At 44.7% G+C, this 24,532-nt stretch overlaps 1 protein-coding gene across 1 annotated transcript in view; it reads left to right on the top strand.

Annotated features, from left to right (window-relative positions):
• The first annotated feature begins 941 nt into the window (after nt 1-941).
• Nucleotides 942-24,532, top strand: part of AFG1L (AFG1 like ATPase) — a 124,665-nt gene continuing 101,074 nt past the window's right edge. The window contains exons 1-2 of the mRNA XM_074988827.1: nt 942-1,084; nt 15,370-15,593. Of these exons, the coding sequence (XP_074844928.1) occupies nt 1,000-1,084; nt 15,370-15,593 (309 nt within the window). The 5' untranslated portion in view covers nt 942-999. The remainder of the gene's footprint in view (nt 1,085-15,369; nt 15,594-24,532) is intronic.

Raw genomic sequence — 24,532 nt, 5'->3', positions numbered from 1 at the left:
TATTATTTTTTATACAAAGGGTCAACTTTATTAGCTGCCCCAGTACTCTTCAGGAACTGGGTTATAATTTAGCCAGCTTCTCCCTCACTTAGCCTTTTTCCTCAACTGAGACTCAGGCTTCTCCTGCTGGTATCTCTCCTATTATGAAGCAGGAGGCAGCATTTATGCTGTTTCCTTATCACAGCTCACCTTCATTTGATTGGGGGAGAGAGCCTGGCCCTATGTCCTTAACAACTCAGTGCCAAGATCTTCTCTCAACCACCACTTATTCCCAGGACCACCTTATTAATAATCTCGAGATCCTTAAATATATTGGATATTTCAAACTTTAGCGGGCCAAGCCACACAAGGAGTGAGCTGACCTTTTTTCATTCGTCTGAGGCATCTGGCATTGGCCACCGGTGGCAGACAGCATACTGGGCTAGACGGACCTTAGATCTGAGCCAGTGGGGCCATTGTTATGTGTGACTCCAACACAGCCACAGCCTTACGCTTCACTACAAGACCCGCCTTCTGCCTGCCGGGGATTCAGAGGGACATGAAACATTCCCCACAAGACACGAAGCTGGAAAAGTCACACACGGCCCCATCTCCTGCCTGAGCAACGCGCAGATACCTTCAGTCACGCCCCCACCTCCTAATTAATGGTCACCAGGTAAAAGGAGGACGGGGGCTGCCCATGACACGCAGGAATGAGGGAGGCTCACCTAGGGCGCGACCCGCTTTGCTCGCCGCCCACAACAAACTACATTTCCCAGCACGCATCGCTTCCCGCCGTTCTACGAGCGGAGGTGGCGCGTTGCATGTTGGGGTTTGTAGGTCTTGCAGGAGGCGGCTGGGCCTTGAACGGAGGGAGAGCAGGCGGGGCAAAGCTCGGGGCCTGCCGCGTGCAGGGGGCGGTGTCACGCACGGTGGCGGCCCGGCCGGGCAGGGCTCTGCTCTTGTCTCCTCCTGTGAGCACAGCCAGGGCGTGGGGAAGGACCGGCATCTGCCGGGAAGATGGCGGCGCCCATGTCGCCCTTGGTTACCGCAGCCAGACACGCCGCCCGTCTGCTGCCGGCCCGGGCCGCGGCCCCGCGGAAAGGTCAGTGCCAGCCGCAGAAGGGGCGGGAAGCCCGGGCTGAGGGACCCAGGCCAGCGCCTGCCGCTGCCGCAATCCACCGGGGAGGCTGATGCGCTGGGAGGCTACCGGGGGCGGACAGAGGAGCCTTGAGGTGACTGCTCGTTCCCCGACTCTAGGGGGTCTCAAGGGGCGGGGCGAAGGCGGGATCTTTCCTCTGAGGCTGGGAGTAAGGCGAGCGGGGCTGCCCTCTGCCCACCCCGGCTGCTGGGGCGGAAGCGGGGTCGGGGCTGCTCCGTTGGCTGAGCAGCTGTTAAGTTGCTCGGATATTAACTTCACAGAGGCAGCAGCAGAGTCGCCGGGAGGTGCAAGGAGGAAAGAGAGACGGGAGCAAAGGACAGTGCCGCCTTCCCCCGGGAGTGGGAAAACGAGTCTCTGTATAACTGAGTTTACCCTTGGTGGCTGGGCAGCTGTAGCCCTGCTCATATGTTTTTCGGTCAGTGTCCCATCCTGGCCACCTGTACCTGCTTGCAGCTGATTGCCAGGGGAAGTTTTCTAGCCTGTGGGTCAGAACATTTTCTGAGCCTCAGACCTGTAAGAAGATGAAGTTCTTGCTTCTAAACTCATATATTTGTAATCCTTTTCTGTATTGGAGATATTTACTAGCACTGACACCAGTTGCTCTCCCTCCATTGAAATACACTTGTGTGCAAGCAGAAATTCTTGACTCTCCCTTTCTTCTGCTCCTCTACTGTCTGATTCGCTCACCTCGATAATTTTTTTTTCTGATTTGTCCACCTTGATTACTGTTTTTGGTTCTCTTTGCCTTAAATATTGAGTCTGTTCTGGTATGGCTATGGTCTGAAGAAGTGGGTCTGTCCCACGAAAGCTCACCTAATAAACTATTTTGTTAGTCTTTAAAGTACTACTTGACTGTTTGTTTTGTTTTGTTTTGACAAATACTTCAGTTGGTTATTAAAGGGCATCTGGAATAACTGAGTCATCCCTGTAATTTGTAGAGGTAAAACTGATTGCATTTCAGCTCAAGTGCTAGTGTGGTCACCTCCCATTAGCATTATCAACAGCTGTCCAAGTTGCCTGTACAGTCTTTGGCAGCCGTCAATCCAACAGCTCCCTCAGTTGGCAAACATCCCTAGCTCATTGACTGAGTCATCTTTCTGCTCCTCCCCTCCCTTTAAAATCCCTCCCCAGACATGAGTTTGCCATAGGCCTCCCTTGTCTTGATGCCTCCTGCTCCATATTTGCAGGTCTGAATCCAATTATGGAGCATTAAATGTGGCTGTTGTCTTTGCCTCCTGATGTATTTGCACACTTCCTTCTCTGCATATACCATTAAAGCCCCCAGCTCTCTCACTCATTGTTTGCCAACTGCAAGTTCAGGTCTAATAAACTATGAGTAGGTGAGACTACTAACAATATGAGCTACGCATCAGCTGGGGCTGCTTTAGGAGATGAGTAATTGCATTCTTCATCACCCTTCTGTTAGGCTTGGAAAACAAAAGCTGGTAACTGTAAATATTGGAGTAATAAGTAAAACTGGGTAGTTTGAGTAATCTGGATCATTTGGTAAACTGGGCTCATATGAACAACATATGTATTAATATATTTAGATGCAACATCAGACATATAAGAACAAAGAAGATAGATGACATTTATGGGATAGGCGATGATATTGCAGAAATCATTGATTCTGAAAAGGACTTGGACATCGTTGTGGGAAAACCTACCGATCATGACTTCCCACAGAATTATGCTTTGGTTAAGGAGACTAATGTGATTGCTGGAAAGAAGACTAAGTTGCAGGGAGATAGTATTACCTTTTCAAACAGCATTAAGGGTGGAATTCCTGGTGAAAAATTGGAAAGGATAAGGAAGAGATCTATGAGAATAATTTGAGTTCTGGAAAACATGCTTTACAGTGAGAATTCTAAGTATTTTGATCCCATTTAGCTTAACCAAGAGGATTAATAAGTTATTTGATCATGATTTGTGACTATCTTCTCAAGAAGCCTTTTCGTAGTACATGCTTAAATATTTTGATTGCTGTGAAATAATATGCAAATGAACTGCGCTGTGTATGGTCTGACTTGTTCAGTGTGCTGCTTTCTGCAAGTATGAATACTGTGCATTGCCATAAAGAAAACAGACTTGGCAGACCACTTTAGGTAGTGATCAGTCCACTGTAGGACAGTAGACCCTGCACTGCTGGTGTTATAACACCAGCACTTTGTCGATATTGCACAAGTGAAAACTGGCATAGTGGAAGACCATACAACAACTAACTTTGTTGAAAGCAAGTCTAATGTAAACTGTTTGATCATCTTTGCATCATTATGAGCATTTTTGCGCAGATCTGTGATGGACCAAGTGGTGTTCTGTAGGCCAAATTTCTGCATTCTTCTGTAATGTACTGGGGGATGTGTGTGAGCAGCAGGCTGAGTAGTTCACACAGGCTAGGGGTGATCCCCTGCTGTCTGTGACCTAAGCTGGCAGTAACAGAGAGATAACCGTGCTAGTCTATATACCATCAAAACAAAAAAGCAGTCCAGTAGCACTTTAAAGACTAACAAAATAATTTGTTAGGTGATGAGCTTTCATGGGACAGACCAACTTCTTCAGATCATAGCCATACCAAAACAGACTCAATGTTTAAGGCACAGAGAACCAAAGCTAGTAATCAAGGTTGACAAATCAGAAAAATTATCAAGATGAGCAAATCAGAGAGCAGAGAGGCAGAAGGAGGTGTGGGGGGGCGGAGTCAAGAATTAGATAAAGCAAAGTATGCATAAGAGCCCCTATAATGAGCTAGAAAATTGCCATCCTGGTTCAAACCACATGTTAATTGTCGAATTTGAATATAAAAGAGAGTTCAGCAGCCTCTCCTTCAAAACGGCTGTGAAAGTTCCTTTTCAATAAAACACAGACTTTCAGGTCATTAACAGAATGGCCCACTCCATTAAAGTGCTGGCTGACAGGTTTGTTAATCAGAAGTGTTGTTATGTCTGATTTATGCCGATTAATTCTTTGTCTAAGAGAGTTTGAAGTCTGTCCAATATACAAAGCATGTGAGCATTGTTGGCACATGATGGCATATATGATGTTAGTTGAAAAACATGAGAATGTGTCTGTGATTCTGTGAATAACCTGGTTAGGTCCAGTGATGGTATCTCCAGAATAGATATGTGGACAAAGTTGGTAACGGGCCTTGTTGCAAGGAAAAGTCCCAGGACTGGTATTCCTGTGGTATAGTCTGTGGCTGTTGGTGAGAATCCTCGTAAGGTTGGGAGGTTGTCTGTAGGAGAGAACAGGCCTGTCACCTAGGGCCTTCCGGAGTGTGGCGTCCTGATTAAGGATAGGTTGTAGGTCTTTAATAATGCGTTGTGGTTTCAGTTGGTGTCTGTAGGTAATGACCAGTAGTGTTCTGTTCTTGACTTTTTTGGGCCTATCTTGGAGTAGCTGGTCTCTGGGTATTTGTCTGGCCCTGTCCATTTGTTTTTTTTATTTCTCCTGGTGTGTAGTTCAAGTTTATGAATATTTGGTAGAGATCTTGTAGTTTTCGGTCTCTGTCAGTAGGATCAGAGCAAATGCGATTGTACCTAAGGGCTTGACTGTGAACAATGGATCTAGTTGTGTGTGCAGGATGGAAGCTAGAAGCAAGTAGGTAAGTATAGCGATCAGTGGGTTTCCGGTAGAGTGTGGTACCAACCAGGCCAACCTTGATTGTACTGTAGTGTCCAGGAAATGAATTTCTCGCATGGAGTAGTGGAGGCATAAGTTGATGGGGGGGAGCAGACTGTTAAAGTCTCTGTGGAATTCTTCTAGAGTCTCTCTGCCATGGGTTCAAATCATAAAGATGTAATCAATGTATCGTAAGTAAAGAAGGTAATAAGGGAAGAGAGCTGAAGAATCATTGCTCCAGGTCAGTCATAAATATATTAGCATATTGTGGGGCCATGCAGGTGCCCATAGCAGTTCCACTAATCTGAAGGTGTAAATTGTCCCCAGATCAGAAATAATTGTGGGTGGGAACAAAGTTACAGAGGTCAGACACTAGATTGGCTGTGCTGACATCAGGGATGGTATTCCTGATCGCTTGTAATCTGTCTTTGTGTGGAATATTAGTGTACAGAGCCTCTACATCCATGGTGGCAAGGGTGGTGTTGTCAGGAACTTTTACGATGTTTTGTAATTTCCTCAGGAAGTCAGTAGTATTGCGGAGATAGCTGGGAGTGTTGGTGGCATAGAGTTTGAGAAGGGAGTCTACATAACTAGATAGTCCGGTGGTAAGGGTGCTAATACCCGAAATGATAGGGCGTCCAGGGTTTCCAGGTTTGTGGGTTTTGGGGAGTAAATAGAAAGCTGCTAGGTAACACCTTTGTCCCTAAACAGAGAATGTGGAAGAGCCCAGCTGGGTTTGAACCAGAGGTGGCAGAGGGGAGAATTGGAAGGCAGCTAGCCTGTGCTGAGGGGGAGCTAGACCCCAGATGGGGGGACCCCTCAGGCCTTCCCTCCCCAAGGTGGATGGGAATGACAGTCTCTGCCTGCTGTACTAACATCTCTGTGCTACACTGTGTTTCTGTCAACTAATAAACTTCATGTTCCACCTGCTGACTGACTGTCATTTCTGGCTGCTTGGGGTGCAGTGCTTGGGGACCTCTGAACCCCATTACATCTTCACATTTGTTCTTCAAGCCTCTGTTGGTTCCTACAACCCATCCCACTTTAGCATTTTTTTCTTTTCTACTGCATCTGTGCTTTGACTTGTAATGTTTCTGCTACAGGGCCTGGGGAAGCCGCAGTCAAGTGTCACTGACTGTATTCATGTTAATTTTATTTTGCTTCTTTTGTTTTGTGCCAGGGCTGATATGTACAAGAAGCAGATATTTAATTCTTCACCTCTTTCTTTTATTTGTACCATTTTCCTATAGCAGCAGAGGAGATCACACCTCCATCGTCTTTCAGAATGAAACAGAGGACAATGATGTTGGGTTATGTTTTGTTATGCCTATTAGTTTTAGCATGATGGGAAAACACTATGAACAAGGCTCCCATGTATTTTAACCCCCTGTATTCTGTAGGCATCCCATTCTTCCTCTCTTTGCATCTGCTCTCTTGCTTTCCCTTACTTTTCCCATTAACCTCTCTCTTGCCTCTTCCTTGTCACAATACAAGTGAACTTTAGTATTTCCCATCTTAAAAAGAAATCCACACCATTGACCTTGCTTGCCTGTTTGACTGCTCTCCCATCTCCCTTTCTTCTGAGAGTTTGCTGAATGCACTATTTGCAAACACTTTCTGGAGTTGCTGTCTTACAATTGTATCTGAGGCTGTAAGCAATCCTGATTGATTGTCTTCCACTCAGCTAAAGCTGTTCTTGCTAAAGTCCTAAACACCCACTTGCTAGCAGAAGCTCAGAACCTAGCACTCCATTATAATTGTCCTTAGCCTCTCACCTGTGTGTGCAGTCAGTCAAACTCTTCTTAGATTCTTGTCCTCCTATGGCTTCTGTGACTCTCCTTTCCGGGTTCTCCTCCTTCCCCTATAATTACTTTCTAGTAGCAGGACTTTCAGAGGAGGCTTCTCATCCCACAGTCTGGGATTCCATAGGGCTCTGTTCTTAGTTCCTTTTTCTTCTCTCTTAAGACCTGATTTCTCTGTCCCTTCCATTAGGCACCCAACTGCTGCCTGCTGTGCCCGGTCTTCCTCCTCTCCTGTGCCCTGCCCTCCCAAGGCTTCTGCTACTTTCTTCATCCCTTCTCTGCAGGGGTGGCGGAGTGGGGAGAGATGCATTGAGCCAGTAGTGGGTGGGAGAGTTCAGGCAAGGGACTGAGGAGGCAAGTGGCTGGATTGAGGAAAAGGAGGTGAGCCCGTGGTGGGCAGTGTGAGGGTCTGACAAAGGAGTGAGGAGGCTCAGATAGGCACTGGGGCTGGCCTGGTGTTCTGGGGAGGAGAAGGCTCAGGACTCTGGCATGCACAAAGGCAGGGCTTTAGACGGAAGGGGTGGAGTTTGGGGGGGGCCATAATACTGATCTGGTAGGATCAATTCTCAGAGTGAGCAGTTTATTCAGTCTCTGTCCTTTCAGCAGTTGGCTTCTTTGCAGCTCCAACTGTCAACACGTAGGCCAGTTGTGGTGGAAGCTTTGGATATGGAAGTTGCTCCACTTGTGGCTTCTGTGAAGAGAGTCGGGCTAAATGCAGTTCCTGAACAGACATCAGATGCTAATGAAATTTAAATTTTCATAATAAGACTGATTAACATTTGGCATAAATTACCAAATGGATTCTCCATGTCTATTTGTTGTCAGATCAAAACTGGATGTCTTTCTGGAAGATATGCTACATATAAGTTATTGGACTCTGTACAGATGTAACTAGGAAATTCAGTGGACTGTGATGTATAGGAAATCAGACTAAATTATCTCTTGGTACCTTTTGGCCTTAACCTCTGTGAAAATTAATTTTGGAGTAGATTTGAATCAACTACTTGAAGGTTAAAGGCTAAATGTTTCCTTATTGAAATAGCTATTCCCATTTATAATATTAATTTTGGAAAAATAAGTCAATATCATTTTCCAGGTATGCATGACACTAACATTCTTATAAGGTAAACATTTAAGACGAAACACAATGGCTGAATCTTTTCTTATGGAAAGAGATTAAGCCCATTTTTTTGTGATTCCTGTTTCTTTAACTAGGTATTTCTTGTCTATCAATATTTTTCTTATACTTAATGCTGTATTAAATCTGTAATAGCAACGAAGGGTCCTGTGGCACCTTATAGACTAACAGAAAAGTTTTCTGTTAGTCTATAAGGTGCCACAGGACCCTTCGTTGCTGCTACAGATCCAGACTAACACGGCTACCCCTCTGATACTAAATCTGTAATGTGAGTTTACAATAAGCACACTATTTTAATGGCTCTTTAATATATATTAATGTCTAAAAATTGATCTTACAGCTCAAATGCTAATTTGACCAGATAGAAGCATAAAAAGTGCTTTTCCTGACACCATTTTTTTTTCTCTCAGTGGTGGTTAAACATTTTAAACTAAAGTTCTACTCTTTCTTATATAAAATAGCTGCTGAAATTCAGAGCTTGACACATTTAATGCTCATCTTCTAGCCACAGCACCAGAGTTACTAGTTGGTAGACAATACAAAAGATGGAAAGGGGGAGCAGACTTACTAGGCCTTTTCCCTTGAGTAGTGACAACCAGACTTTTATCCACTTTTCCTTCCTGCTTCTTGGAATATAGGAGCATGCTGATATTCCTATAAAGTTGTACCTGGGTGCTGTTGGGAATTTTATTTTTTCTATCGGCTTCTAGCTACAGGCATCTTCTCAATTTGAAACCACTCATAACTCTCGCTGATTGCTAGAAATGAAAAATACCATTTTGCATACTTCAGCGATCTCCCCCACCACTCGCTTGGGTTTGTTTACATGGGTATAATCAGGGCTTGTCTACACAGTGGGGTGATGAGCTGGTTATGCACTTCAGCTCAGTGCTGTTTGAAGAACTGCTACATGGAAACACACTAAGGAACTTTAGTGTACACCAGCAAACCAATTAATACATGATACACTATCACTTTAGAATCACTGCCCTCCACCCCCTGCCTGGCCTTAGAATGCACTTTAGAATTCCACCCCCCCTTACAGTGTATTATCCCACTGCATAGATAAGCCTGTAGAAGAATAAATCCAAATTAACTAGAGGTATGAATTTAAAGTATCTTAGTTAAACTGAATTGAGCTAAACCAAATTAAGGCAACTTAAATTTTGAAAGAATTAATTCTGAAAGAATTTAATTCTGCATGGATTTAATGCAGTTTAACAAATCCACTTTACATTCAGTCCTTTAATTAATTCACATTCATTTTCATGAGTGTCTCCATGTAGACAAGCTCTGCATCTTCACTACTTCACCTCTCCTCCTCCTCCAGTGGAACTGATCTCAGGTTGTCCACACCTTTACGTACATTTTGAATTGGCTTCTCTTTAGCTGTGTCTATGCGTAAGCACCCTATCAAAAGGCCAGAATTGAAAGAGGGCATTCAAAAGTGTGGCTTTCAAAAGATAGCAATCACAGTTAAAAAGCGGATCAAACTGTCAATCTGCCCCTTCTAAAGACCGCTGCGTTCTTTCAAAAGGAAATATCCACACAGCTCCAGGCGCTCTTTCGAAAGAAGGGAGCCAGAAATGCCATGGATGGAGTTGCCTGGCTGACAAGCCCTTCTGGGGCTGCAGCCAGCTGTTCCCTTAAAGAGCCTCTCCCCAACACCCTCAGCCTGCGTGAGCTGAGTGCTGCTCAGCTGCCCCAAGCCAAGCAGAGCTCATCGTGCACTGGCATGGAGTCCCAGCTGCTGCTCCTGGCTGAGGACACGTTGCTCATGGAGTGCACTGCTGTGCACAGTTGTTGCAGCCACCCCCCATCTACTCGGGTGGCTGAGTAGCCCCCCTGGGGCTGTAGAGTCCTCCTGCCCAGGACCCCGCTGGTTGCCCCCCCAGGGGCCCTGGTACTTCTGGAGCCCCCCAGCAGCACCCACAGGTGGGAGCACCTGGTGCTGGGGAAGTGTGACAATGCCAGATGGATCTACAACTTCTGCATGACCAGGTGTCCATCTGTGCCCCAACACACAGTGCTGGCCAGTACATGAACTGGAAGGGCTACCATTCAGTGGTACTCCAGGACCTGGTGGAGTCCAGAGGGCAGTTCATGGACGTCTATGTGGGCTGGACTGGCTGGACACATGACACCAATGTGTTCTGGAACTCCGGGCTGTGCCAGTGCATGGAGACTGACACCTTCGTCCCCCAAGGGGAGATTCCGGTTGGGGATGTCACCATGCCACTCTGCATGATGGCAGACGTGGCCTACCCCTTGTAGCCTCGGCTAATGAGGCACTCCACCTTAACACTGTCCAGGAGGCATTCCCCATCCACCTCAACCAGGCCCGCAGTGTGATCAAGCAGGCCTTCCAGCACCTTAAGGAGCGGTGGTGGTGGCGGCGGTGCCTCTTCTCATGGCTGGAGGTCAGGGTACTGAACATGCCCAAGGTTGTGGTTGTCTGCTGCACCCTCTACAATATTGTGGAGGACAAGGGGGATGCCCTCGTCTAGGGATGGGCGGCTGAGTCTTGCCCTGGGTCCGAGCAGCTGGGTGCTGCCCCCATTCACCAGGCCCACCAGGATGCACCCTGCATCAGGCAGGCCCTCTGACAGAGCTTGCTGATGGGCTCCAATGACCCCCACCCAAAACCATCCCACACACTGGTCCACTCCCACCATCCCCACCACAACACCCACACATCCACCCCCTCACCATCCCTCCCTGAAGAGCACAGCACATGGGAGTGTTTGTCAAATAAAATATTTAACTACCCACTACTGTAAGTATCTGTTAAGAGTGAACAAAAACCTATGTACAGAGGGAGGGAGGAGAACAATGTACCATGGGGGACAGGAGGGACCTCAACCTGGGGGGAGGCAGGAGGGGTCAGTCCAGAGCTGGGGTGGAAGGCCATGAGCTCTGTCAGTGCCAGGATACCTTCTTCCCGGGGTCCTCAGCGGGGCTGGGATGAGGCAGGGAGCACTGGGAGGTATGGCCATGGGAAGGGCTCGGTGTGGGGGACAGCGGGGGGTTGTCAGGGGGGCCAAGGAAGCAGCTAATGTTGGTCGTGTGCTCCTGCAGGATGCCTCTAATGTCCTGCAGGTTGTCCATTAGCTTATCCCAGGCCACCCTCCACCACTCCATGTAGGCCTCAGTGAGGTGAAGGTGCTGCTCCGACACCTTCACCTGGTGGTGGCTGTCTGTATCCTCCTCTGTCCACTAAGTGGGTCTACAGCTAAAGCCCCAATGTCATTCTGCGGTTGGGGTGGTGCCTGGGTGCGCTCCACAACCCCAGGAGGCTCTCTGGGATGATGGAGGGCATGGGGTTCTCCTGGCCTTCAGATGGTGCAGTTGTATGAAGAGAAGGACAGCGTGTCAGTACCATATTATGGCCTTTGGGGCTGTGACATCCCCCGCTCCTGGTGGTGACATCCTCTCCTCCCAGGGGCAACACATCCCATCCAAAGGCATGGCAGCCATGGGTCATTTCAGGCAGTAGGGGTTCCTGGCCCATGTGGAACAGCTCCCGGGTGCTCTCCAGCCCCAACTACCTATTGCCATGCATGTGGGTCACAGCACTGTCCACAGGGGCAGGTGCTGGCTGTTGCCAGTGTCTGTCACGGGGTGCTGGGTGCCACACCAGACCAGAAAGTGTTCGGCCCAGCACCATAGGTCATGTGTGTAGCCAGTTCACAGGTGTGTCACCTCCACCCTGCAGGCCAGGGTGTGCACCCAGCCGTGTATGTACAAGAGGGTGCCTTGATGATGTCCGGCGATGCCTGTCTCCCAGTCACCCAGCTGAATGGCCTAGAGGGCATGGCTATCGTGAGGTCTCCCTCCTCACTTGACCACTTTGTGATGGGGTCTGCCTCCTAGCTCCTGGCTGCTCCTCAGCCTCTGGTTGTAGCTCATGTGCAGATGTGTTGAGGACAACTGGTGGTAGAGAGCTGTCCCGGGGCCTCAGGATGACCCAAGGCTCCCTTAGTGGGGGCAGGTGGATGGACCTGCCCCAGAGTGTCTGGTGTCATCCTGGGCCTGGACATAGCCCTGCTGGAGCTGCTTCACCTTACTGTGGATATGGTCCGCAGTATGCTCTGGGTGCCCCTGAGTGAAGAGGCCCTGGGCCAGGTGGTTGAAGGCTGTGGCATTGCACTGCTTGACCCCCATTTTCCTGAGGCCCTTCCAGAGGCCGAGGAGGTCTCTCAGCTCTTGCTCCATCCAGGAGGGTGCCCTTTTTTTTCTTCCTCAGTCCTGGGCTCCTGTGAGGGCTCTGCTGGTGGGTAGTTGCTGGCCATTATGCTTCTTTCAATGTTGGAGGGTCGGTGAGAGGGTGTGCTACAGTCAGCTCATGGCTGTGCTGCTAGCGCACTCTGTTTCCTGCCATGGGATTTCTGGGTGCATATTACTTTAAGGGTTGCTAGACACAAGGATCATAGAGCCCCACTGCTGTGGGCCGGAGCATCTCTGTGCTTCAGTTGGTCGCCGCCATGGCAGACTCCTCTTTCGAAAGAGCTGGCCATGGAGCGTCTACATGTGTATTCTTTCAAAATAGTATTTTGAAAGGGAACACTCTTCCTAACACAGGATCGGGGTTGGGATTTTGAGGTCTGCACTGCATTCCCCCAATTTCCTTTTGAAAGAACATGATTCACGTGTAGACACTCCTTGCGTGCTTTCAAAAGAGGGCCAGATATTTCAAAGTTTCTTGCACGTGTAGACCCAGCTTTTAGATGTAGATAGCCCACATGGTCTGCCTCAGCTGTTGGCTACTTTCATAAACTATACAATTTGAATATTGTCAGGGCTATCTCCCCACTCTGACTCTCCAAGTACAGAAAGTGGGGGCCCACGAAAGACTTAAAAATACGTTGCTGCCACCACCAAGTGATAAAGCCCCCCTTAAAACCCAGGAAGACATACTTGGATATTTCCCTGTGGGGTAAGCCCCAAGCTTCACCATTTCTTTAGCAGCTAGTTTAGAAACAAAGAGCTGTAATCTGATACCTTACCTTGCTTTAGTCAGGAATTTACACGGACAGTTCTCTAGGACGCAAAAATCAAATCATTGCCTTAAAGTAATTTATTCACAAAACAAAAGATGGAAGATATCAATAGAACAAATAAGCAGACTTAGTTACTAGATGTAATTAAAGCAATTTAAGATTATAAATATTAGAACACAGATAATTACTTCCCTGGGATTCAGTTTAGAAGTTAGAGTACAGGGGAAAAAATCATCAGCCAGCCTGAGAAATCCCACACCAAATCCAAAATAAAAAAAAATAATTGTATTTAACTAAAGGTTTCCTTTCTATTTACATATCCATGCTCTGATTATGATGTAGCTAGGATATTTACTGGATTTATCAGCATTTTCAGTCCCTCCTTGTTGCAATCCCAGAAGCTGGACAAAGACCGCTTAGCCTACAATTGTTCCCATTTCAAAAGAATTTCTCTTTTGCCTGTTGGCCTATCTGGCTGCTCCCCACAGAGACCTTCTAAGGGTTAACTCTGTACAGGCATTCATTCATGATCAATATTGCCAGTTTCATTGCTGTCAGAAGGTTCCAATAGCAGCAGGAAAAACTGACAAGGTTCCATTTAATTTTCACCCTGACATAGGTTGGCAAAACTGAGGGACTGGGATTGTCTATCACAGGGATCAGTAACCACCAGTAGAGGTGCCAAGAGTGGCATGCTCAGCCCTGTCCCTCCTCCCCCATGCAGCCTGGAGCTTGTTCAAAGCCATGCTTGCCTGTGGATTAACAAAAGTCCAGCTAATTCTACCAACCACCACCTAAACGGTGAAGCTCTGCATCTTTATTTAATAATGAAGCTGTTGTAAGTAGGACTATTAAGCCGTGTCTACACGTGCACGCTACTTTGAAGTAGCGGCACTAACTTCGAAATAGCGCCCGTCACGGCTACACATGTTGGGCGCTATTTCGATGTTAACATCGACGTTAAGCGGCGAGACGTCGAAGCCGCTAACCCCATGAGGGGATGGGAAAAGCGCCCTACTTCGACGTTCATCGTCGAAGTAGGGACCGTGTAGTCGTTGCACGTCCCGCAACATCGAAATTGCGGGGTCCTCCATGGCAGCCATCAGCTGAGGGGTTGAGAGACGCTCTCTCTCCAGCCCCTGCGGGGCTCTATGGTCACCGTGTGCAGCAGCCCTTAGCCCAGGGCTTCTGGCTGCTGCTGCTGCAGCTGGGGATCCATGCTGCATGCACAGGGTCTGCAACCAGTTGTCGGCTCTGTGGATCTTGTGTTGTTTAGTGCAACTGTGTCTGGGAGGGGCCCTTTAAGGGAACGGCTTGCTGTTGAGTCCGCCCTGTGACCCTGTCTGCAGCTGTGCCTGGCACCCTTATTTCGATGTGCGCTACTGTGGCGCGTAGACGTTCCCTCTCAGTGCCTATTTCGATGTGGTGCTGCGCAACGTCGATGTTGAACGTCGACGTTGCCAGCCCTGGAGGACGTGTAGACGTTATTCATCAAAATAGCCTATTTCGATGTCACTACATCGAAATAAGGTACTTCGATGTAGCGTTCACGTGTAGAAGTAGCCTTAGTGACTTTAAAAAGCATCACCGGCACTCTGACTATACATAGAGGTCAAAAAGTAAAATTTCGGCACTGCGCCTCGGAAAGGTTGCTGACCCCTAGTTTATCACAAATGTATGGAGATATCACTTCGTTGTTTTATGTTTGGTTCACATTCAAATTATGATCTTGGCAACAATAAACGATATTAAAGAAAAAGAAGGATTAGACACAACAGAGGTTGCTCTTAGATTCCTCATTTGCCAGGAAATTTTTTGTTTGCAAATGGATTTTTCAAGCTGTAGATTTATGTATTTTTACTTTCTTCAGCTTTTGTTTTTTGTTCTCTTTTAGTAAGAGGTTTTTCACTTTATCTCATTACCAATATCTTTTGGAATGTTGATCAGTAGTATTTGGGTTGCAGGTAGCCAGAAGGGTAGAACAATGGGCTGCATGCAATAAAATTAGATTAAATATGAATTACATACATTTTAGGAACAGAAATAAAAAATACAGATACAAACTGGAGACAGTTCTCTAGAAAGTGGTAACTTGGAGAAATGAGGGTGATGATGTATAAACAAACAAGCTTGGAATATAGCACTTTTGTGATCCATTTTTTTTTTTTTTTTAAATTAAATAAAAATCAAAGTCAATCAGAATGAAAAGTTTCAATTTAACTGAATTGTTTTAAAAAATAATTCATTTTGTGTAATGTTTTGGAATTTTTTGATTTTGTTCTGATTTGGAACAAAGCTGCATTTCTAAATGACAGAATTTCCTGCAGGATGGAAATTGCAAGTTTGACCAGCTGTAACTGTTTTTTTGTTGTATATTTTATATCTATATCTCTTTATATGTAATATGTTTAATCCCCTCCAGTCAGGTGATACTAAGCAATTTTTAGATTTTTAAGACATTTTAAAAAGCTTATTTAGAGAAATACAAAGATATTAGCTAAATATTCACCTCTATATTTTATACATTCTATACAGTTCTCTTACTACGTATTTAAAGTAGCAGATGTCCATTTTTGAAAAAAATAATTTTTTACATTGTATATTGTTTAAGAGTACAATAAGACCATTTTAAGAAACTTATGATTAGTTAATTTTTTTCTTATTTTACAGCTTACGCAATTCAGGCAGCTGAGAACATAGCCCCTACTACTCTAGCAGATGCTAACTCCAAGGCCTTGTTGGTTTGCAGTGGACCTTTAGAACACTATGACTTTCTGGTCAAAACAGAAGAGCTGCGGAATGATGAACAACAACGAAGAGTCATACAATGCTTGCAGAAGTTACACGAAAGCCTTAAAGGCTACAGAATCAGTCCAAACAATCTTCTGTCAAAGGTGAGGCTTATGGTGATAAAGAGAAAATAGCTTTAAATGTTTCTCCTTCTTCCCAGAGGCAGTCTTATGGGTCTGCGAGCTGGGTGGTCTCTCAGAGCCGCCACTTTCAGGGAGCTGCTAAAATGCCGATCTGGCATGTTGGGTTCAATTGCTGTCTCAGCATCCAGCTTTCCCCCTCCACTGTGTACTCCCAAGCAGGCACTGCTCCTGGGCTGGCCCTCGCTGCACAGCCTGTACTCCAGGGTGGGCACTCTGCTGTGGGCTGGCCCCCACCGTGTCGCCTGCATTCTGCTCCCTGGCAGGTGCTCCGCTCCCAAGTTGGCCCTGGCTGCACTGCACGCTCCAGGGTTGGGCCATCTGCTGGGTGCTGAGCTGGGGCAGAGTGCTGGGCTTGGGGTTGTTGTGGGGGCTGCCATTTTCAAGGGTCCACCAAAATTTGCCCGGGGCCCCCAGTTGGCTAGGAACGTCTCTGCTTCTTCCATTTATATTTTGGGTATGTTAAAAGAGGTACTGTGTAGTTTAAAAAAATCTTTCTTTGTTACTAACTTTAGCCCCAGTTCTGCAATCAGATTCTTGTTCCTGTATGGATCTTCGTTCTTTGCTTTCAGTTTATGAGGGGTTGTTCTTAAATTATGTAACATATTAATGGTGGTGAGTCTTTAAGTTTGCATATTTGTTCCAGTGTTACAGGGGAGGGGAGCAGTTAATGAAAATAACCAAAAAATGTGTTTGTGTAGTTTATGGACAGCTGCTAGAAAGCCTACCATGCCTTAATAATAACCAACTTATTAAAACCAAAAGAACTATAAAACTAAATCAGATGTACATTTTGTCACATATGCTGCCTGATTTTGTATTTCACTGACCTGTGGCAATATGATCTAGTAAGTTTCTGGTCCATGTGCTTAGACAGAATACAGGAGTGCTTGAGTTGTGAAGACTACCAAGCTTAGCAGTTAATTTTTTCAGTTAATTCCAAGATTCCAATTAATTTTAAGCCCTGTAAATGCTTATTAAACAGACCTTTAAATATTGGACCTACATCATTACTATGTACAGTGCTGCAAGTGTGGATGGTTCTAACAACCCAAACATGATGTCCCCACTCTGCAGTGTCTGCTATAGACCACCAGATCAGGGAGATGAGGTAGATGAGGATTTCTCCAGACAGCCAAGTAAAGCTTCCAAATCACAGGTCCTGGTTCTCATGGGAGACTTTAATCATCCAGACATTTGTTAGGAGACCAATACATCAGCACACAGACAATCCGGGAAGTTTTTGGAGAATGTTGGGGATAACTTCTTGGTACAAGTGCTGAAGGAACCGACCAGGGGCCGTGTGCAACTTGATCTGCTGCTCACAAACAGGGAAGAACTAGTAGAAGAAATAGAAGTAGGAGGAAACTTGGGTGGCAGTGACCATGAGATCGTAGATTTCAGGATTTGGATAAAAGGAAGAAAGGTGAGCAGTAACATACAGACCGTTGATTTTAGGAGAGCAGGCTTTGATTCTCTGAGAGAACTGATGAGCAGGATCCCTTGGGAAACAAAGATGAAGGGGAAAAGAGTTCAAGAGAACTGGCAGTATTTTAAAGAAGTCTTACTGAAGGCACAGGAAGAAACCATCCCGCTGCCTAGTAAGAAATGCAAATATGGTAGGCAACCAGCTTGGCTTAATGGGGAAATCCTTAGTCAGCTTAAATTCAAAAAGGATGCATACAAGAAATGGAAACGTGGACAGTTGACTGAGGAGGAGTATAAACATTTGGCTGGAGAATGCTGGGCAGTAATCAGGAAAGCGAAAGCACAATTGGAACTGCTGCTGGCAAGGGTTGTGAAGAGTAACAAGAAGGGTTTCTACAGGCATGTTAACAATTAATGGGTTATCAGAGAAGGTGTGGGGCTGTTACTGGACGAGGGAGGTAACCTAGTGACAGATGATGTAGGAAAAGCTGAAGTATTCAATGCTTTTTTTGCCTCAGTCTTCACAAACAAAGTCAACTTCCACATGAAGGTCCTAGATAATGCAGTTTGGGAAGGTGGAGGGCAGCCATCTGTGGGGAAGAAACAAGTTCTGAGCTATCTAGAAAAACTAGATGTGCACAAGTCCCTGGGCCTGGGTTTAATGCACCCGAGGGTTCTAAGGGAATTGGCGGAGGTCATTGCTGAACCTTTGGCCATTATCCTTGAAGACTCTTGGAGACTGGGGGAGATACCGGATGACTGGAAGAAGGCAAATGTAGTGCCCATCTTTAAAAAAGGAAAGGACGACAATCCAGGGAACTATTGACCAGTCAGCCTTGCCTCAATCCCTGGCAAAATAATGGAGGGAATCCTCAAGGAATCCATTTTGGAGCACTTGGAAGAGGGGAAAGTGATCAAAAGTAGCCAGCATGGATTCACCAGGGTCAGGTCCTGCCTGACCAATCTGATTAGCTTCTGTGACGAGGTAACAGGCTATGTGGACATGGGGAAGTCAGTGGATGTGATATACCTTGACTTCAGCAAGGCTTTTGATATGGTCTCCCACAACATTCTTGTCCATAAGTTAAGGAAATATGGATTGGATCCTTGGAGTATAAGATGGATAGAAAGCTGGCTTGATGGTCGGGCCCAACGGGTAGTGGTCAATGGCTCAATATCTGGATGCTGGTCGGTTTCAAGTGGAGTGTGGCAAGGCTCAGTTCTGGGGCCAGTGTTGTTTCAACAGCTTTATTAATGACCTGGATGAGGGACTGGATTGCACCCTCAGCAAGTTTGCGGATGGAACAAAACTAGGGGGAGAGGTAGGTATGTTGGAGGGTAGAAAGAGAATCCAAAGTGACCTGGATAAAGTGGAGGACTGGGCCAAAAGAAATCTGATGCGGTTCAACAAGGAAAAGTGTAGAGTACTGCACCTGGGGGTGGAAGAATCCCAAGCATTGTTACAGGTTGGAGACCAACTAGCTCAGCAGCAGTACGATGGAAAGAGATCTAGGGGTTGTGGTGCACAAAAGGCTGGATATAAGTAAACAGTGAGTCCTTGTAGCCAAGAAGGCTAACGGCATATTAGGATGCATTAGAAGGAGCATTTCAAGCAGATCTAGAGAAGTAGTTATTCCCCTCTATTCAGCACTGGTGAGGCCACATCTTGAATATTGTGTCCAGTTTTGGGCCCCCCCCAGTATAAAAAGGATGTGGATTTGCTGGAGCAGGTTCAGCTGAAGGCGACAAAAATGATTAAGGGGGCTGGAGCACAAGACCTATGAGGATAGGCTGAGGGATTTGGGCTTGTTTAGTTGACAGAAGGGAAGACTGAGGAGTGATTTAATAGCAGCCTTCAACTTCCTGAAGGGGAGCTCTAAACAGAAGGGTGAGAAACTGTTCTCGGCATTGTCGGATGACAGACCAAGAAGTAATGGTCTGAAGTTGAAGAGGAAGAGATGTAGGTTAGATATTAGGAAAAACTACTTCACCAGGAGGGTGGTGAAGCACTGGAATGCGTTGCCTAGAGAGGTGGTGGATTCTCCATCCCTTGAGGTTTTTAAGTCCCTGGTTTACAAGGTCCTGGCTGGGATGACTTAGTGGGGGTTGATTCTGCTTGAAGCAGGTGTCTGGACTAGATGACCTCCTGAGGTCCCTTCCAGCCCTATGATTCTGTGAGTGTTTGAGGTCTATATTAGGCTAGGAACATCAAGGGATGGCATTGAAGGAGAGGAGAAGGTTTGGTGGAACAAGGAATTACATCAGTGAAAAAATTAGCAAGACACTTCTTAGATGCACTTGTTCCCTTTAAGACAGGCAGCTGCTGTAGTAGGTTGCATGTATTCTCCTCCACAGAGTATAGCCTATAGATCTTCCTGCCTCTTGGGAAGAGGAGAATAGGGATGCAGAACCAAAGAAAGACTTGAGAGGGAGCTCTCCACATGTGTCAGGTGGAAGTCCTGAGACAGAGACACCTGCAGTGAGTAGGAACTAGCAGGGGGGGAGGGTATGAGGGTTTGGAAGAAGGAATATTAGGACTGTTAAGTCCTGGAAACAAGAGCCAAGGCTAGATCCTAAAGGACAGCAAGAGTGGTTTTGGCTTGTATTGACTCTTCATTCTTAAAAAGAAGAAAATTATAGAGGTGAAGTTGTATGGATCTTAGTTTCGCTTTCTCCAGCTCACGTACTAATTCAGCACTTTTCAGGGCCTTTCTTTGAAAAATGCCAGTTCTGGGATTTCTTTAAAAAGTAAAATAAAATAGTAAAACAATTGAAGATTTATTTTCAAAATGAATACCACTATCTGAAAGTGAGCCTCTATTTTAAAACTTTTGTTGCTATTCTAGTTATGTGGATATATACCTTGGGCCCCAGACTTCTGTAGTTCCTTTTTAACTGCTTCTGAGTTCAAAAGCAGACAAGTGAAAATCATTGTTTGGGCTATCAGCAGAGGAAAAGATTTTCCCCCCTTAAGATTACATGCAAAAGGTATCTCCTATATTCCATATCCAGAGGAGAAGTGCTGTGCTGCTTAGATCTTGTTTTTACATAGATGCAGGGGGATGTATTCATAGGCTTCCTTTTCTAGTGTAGGTCAGAGAAAATCCTTTGTAGACGTATTCCACAATGCCAGAGATCTATATCTGGAGGACAGTTGATGTATAAATAAATTTGCATTTCTTTTGCCTTCTCCATGGAGATTGTAGGCAGGAGCTTTTAATTCAAACAAAATGAGCTGCTCCATGATATATATTAACATAGGTGCAGTAATAAAGTGTCAACCAAATTTATTCTAGAACAATAGTTTATATAACTGTTCACATGTGAACTTTTGAAACTTTATGTCAACTTTCTGTGGCTGAAATTGGCCTCCTGTTTCACCTTGATCACCTTGATTGATCAGTCCTGCAGCATAATCTATATGAGGATAGATCACAACATGCCTTCCATTTTTCTCTTAACCTGGCCTTCTCCATGCATGGCTGTGACTGTTCACAAAAAAAATCTTCCAATTTCTTTAGAGGCTAGCTGAGAGGTCTTTTCCATTCCTGTGGATGCCACTTGATGACAGCTGCCATCCATTAGTTGACAGTGAACCTAGTTCAATGACTGGCCCATTGCAATTGCTGTCTCTGCTTTCTATACTGGCATCCTCCACTCCACTCAGCTGTCTGACCAATTCACTGGGGACTTTATGGATTGAAATCCGCCAAATTTTTCTTTCCATCTCTTTCTCCATGACAGACAGTTGTTGTATGTCTACCTTTATTAGTGCCCATGTTTAGCTAATGAACAACACTGCTGGTGGTATAGTTGAGTTGAAGAGGTTGGTGTGTTAATTTTTCCTTGAAAGACATCCTTGATAGAAATGAATACACACCAACCAGTATTCTTTCTTTGGGAGACTTTGCCTTCCTGGTCATGTGCGTGTTAATTTCTTGGTCCAAATAAACACATTGTATGACTTCTATTTATTTTCCATTGGATGTTGTTTGGCCTTTCGGCAAGGCCTCAGACTACTTAAATTTTGTTTTAAAGCTAGCACTACTGCAATGTCTTATTTTGTACGCTGTTTATCAGAATATAGTCAATCTTGTTCTTTTTCTTCATACTGGCTATGATCTCCCTCATCTTGGCCATCTTTTTAACCCAGGTATTACCAAAGAACGTTTTTTTTGGTCTCTGCCAGTTTCCAGTTCTCTCATCATGAATTCTGTTTGCTGATGCCATATGCTTTTCCCTCTTTTGACATTGGCATTGAAGTCTCCCATTGCAGTCATATATGTGGATATTTGAGTAAAGGTTTCCTTGAGCTCTTCATAGAATTCTTCCACATCATCATTTTTGCTTGTGTTTGCAGAGGATTAGAGCTGGATAGCCTTGAGGATGCTATTCCAATGTATGATGACTTGAACTTGCAGGAGATGATTTTTGAAGATCATTCCTTGTTGAAGATAAAACTGATTTCTCCATTGTTTCTTGTGCCTCCTTTTCTCAACACTTCAGTGGTTCTGTCTCTCCACATTGCTTCCTTCTCCTTCCTTCGTTGTGTGTCATGGAGACCAAGGATATTGCAGCCTTCTCTTTCACTAATGATTGATCAGTTGTCCCACGTCAGTGCCCTGTGTTTGCAGGTACACACGGAGAGGGCAATCCTTTTTCTGGACCCTGATATTCTTAGCAAGTTCTCATCAATTGAACTCTGCACTGTTGCTGTAGAGCAGACAGAGGGACAAACAAAGAACTGGTGCCTATTTATCTGTATTGTCTTAGGCATTGCCTCAGACATGCTGTCAGTGGCACATTTGCCGGTCCAATTTACCTAGCACACATCCTCAAAAAGGAGAGCAGTTTTTCTCTCCCTGGAATGGCAGTCTGACGTTGTAGAACCTACTGAAGAATACGCTTCGGTATCATTGCTGTCAATTTTTTCTTTTCTCTTCCTGAAACACATTTTTGCATTTAAAGTCAGATGATCAATGCCCTTGACCTTTGCTGTAAAGTTGTACTTAGGATATGTCTACACTGTAGTGAAATGTCTGAGGCTTGCTCATGCAAGCTGATTTCGTCTTGTGGGGCTCAGAATGAGGGGTTATTTAATTGTTGTTTAAACATTTGGACTTATGTTGGAGCCTAGATTTTAGGACCCCGTGAATGGGGAGGGTCCTAGAGATGGGGCTGCAGCTCAGACCAGAATATTTACACTGCATTGAAAATGCCCTGAGTCAGCTCTGGTCTCCATTGGGTAATTGTTCGAGACTTCAGAGGTTGACTGAGAGGTCTTTTCAGTTCCTGTGGATACCCCTTTTTCAAAGGGCTTTATCTCTCTCTTGTGGAATTTGTACCTACTTACGTTAGTCTGCTGATTGATTGCATCTGTTATGGTAGATGTCTTCTAAGGGCTTCAGTACAAGAATCTTTAACTGGATCTGGTAGTGAATCAGAGAGCAGATGTGTGTTGCAGAGAGGAGAAGTGGCTCATCCTGCTTAGTGATTACAGAGCTGTAACTTTTCTTTTATGAACATTTTATTAATCTTCTGCTTGAGCTACAGGAGTCTAGCCTTGAGATGACATTTTACTGTGATAGAGCTGTTGTATGAGGGGAATGATTGTAGTTGTCATTTAGTTGGAAATGGTGCTGGTGACAGAATCTGGTACTTTACTGATTCCACTAGGACCCCATGACTGCATATTTTCTTAACATTATCAAATGCCCATGATGTAGAGTGAGATCAGGGTGTTCACTGGTTCTTTTAACACTTACAGTTAACGCTTCCAACGTCACTTCAGTCTTTGTCATTTGAGCTACTTGGTCCAAATTCAGGCTCCTATCTGTCCATTTAGCTACTGGGGAGGGAATGTCGTCTACACTGTACGAAAAAAGGTAGGTGGAGCAGTGTGTCAATGGGATATAATTGTTGTTGCAACTTGTTTCATCACAGAGTGTTTCTCTATGTTATGGCAGTGTTAGAGCAGTGAGAAGACTGAGCTCTATGGGATTCAACACACCAAAATTCCTGGTCAGGAGTAGTGACTGCCTATTCTAACTCCTTAGGATCTATAGGAAAAAATGAGTGTAGTGAGCTTAGTGTGATTCTGTTGACAGCGTTTAGTCTTTCTAGAACCAACACTGCATTATTTCATGGTCTGCTTCTTCCCTCACATCTAGCAGCAGGAATCTGGAGTATCTATTGAAATCATGGATTTACTCCATATTTAACACCATTAGAAATCAAGTGATAATTTGGCTCCATTTCCACAGTGCAGATAACTTACGAGCTTCTTGGAACCCTGAATTATATGACACACATCACATGTTGTATTTTTTGTATGTTTGTTGCAATTGTTGCCTGTTGTCCAAACAGCTTTGTTCACTAAAATATGATGTTGAGTACAAACCTTATTATCTATCTATGAATAAAACGACATCGAAATATTTTGTCTGGGAAATTTGAATTAACTTTCAGGACGGTTGCCACCCCACCAAGATTATCCTGGAATCACCAGGAATTAAATATTAGTTTTTAATTAAGTATTACGCCTGTGGTAAAGCCTCCAGGAATCCATCCAACCAAAACTCAAATTTTCAGTTTGTGAGCAATTCCTTAAAAAAGACCAAATATGATTAAGACATTTCCATTACAAAAATGTACATGTAAATTTGGTATTACTTCTAGATGCCTTTTTTTTTTTTTTGGGGGGGGGGGGATGTGTTCATAATAAACTTCAGGGGAAAATGTTATTGTGTCTATTGCTGCAAATAGAATGAATTCCTACTTTTTGAAATGTTTAGCCTCAAATTTTAAACAATTTTAACTTTATGAAGGAATGGTCTTGTGTATGTTCACTTAGAAAATCTGAAAATATCCGAGGCTCAAGGCCACCAGAGTTTGTATTAAATGTTTCAGAACTCCAGGTTTTCAGAATAAACACCAAGTGAGGTGTTTTAAGTATTGCTGAGCTACTAAATTAATGACTCAAAGTAAGCTCAACTCTAAGGAAGGTCATGTTTTGAAATAGGGTTTGAACAATAGTAAATGTGATTCAGGACCTTGAAAATATTTTTAAACACAGGTGCGACCAAAAGGAGCTCTGAAAAGAGAGAGAGAAAGAGACTGATCTTCTCTTAAATGAGCAATGTTCTCTAATAAATGAGCAATGTTCTCTAATATGTTCTGACTTGATACTGCCTATATTAATATAATCTGATAAACCTAGATAATTTGCATCTGGAATTTTGGATATTTACACTAATAATTTCATATTGGCAAATACTTGGTGATTTTAAAATGTTTAAAATTGGCAGTTAGGTATTTTTAAGGCATCTATCATATACAGTAGTATCCAAGTCAGAAAAAAATTGTCAGACTCTTTTAAAAGCACTCAAGAAGGAATGGAGAGTTCTCAGAGTGAAATGAAAGATTTGACCTTATTAGCACTTGGGAAAGAATACTGATTAATCAAAGAGGCATTT

The sequence above is a fragment of the Carettochelys insculpta genome, chromosome 3 (genome assembly GCF_033958435.1).
Source record: "Carettochelys insculpta isolate YL-2023 chromosome 3, ASM3395843v1, whole genome shotgun sequence".
NCBI classification, from domain to species: Eukaryota; Metazoa; Chordata; order Testudines; family Carettochelyidae; genus Carettochelys; species Carettochelys insculpta.
Note: the sequence above shows the minus strand (reverse complement) of the source record. Positions and strands in the feature narration are given on the sequence as shown.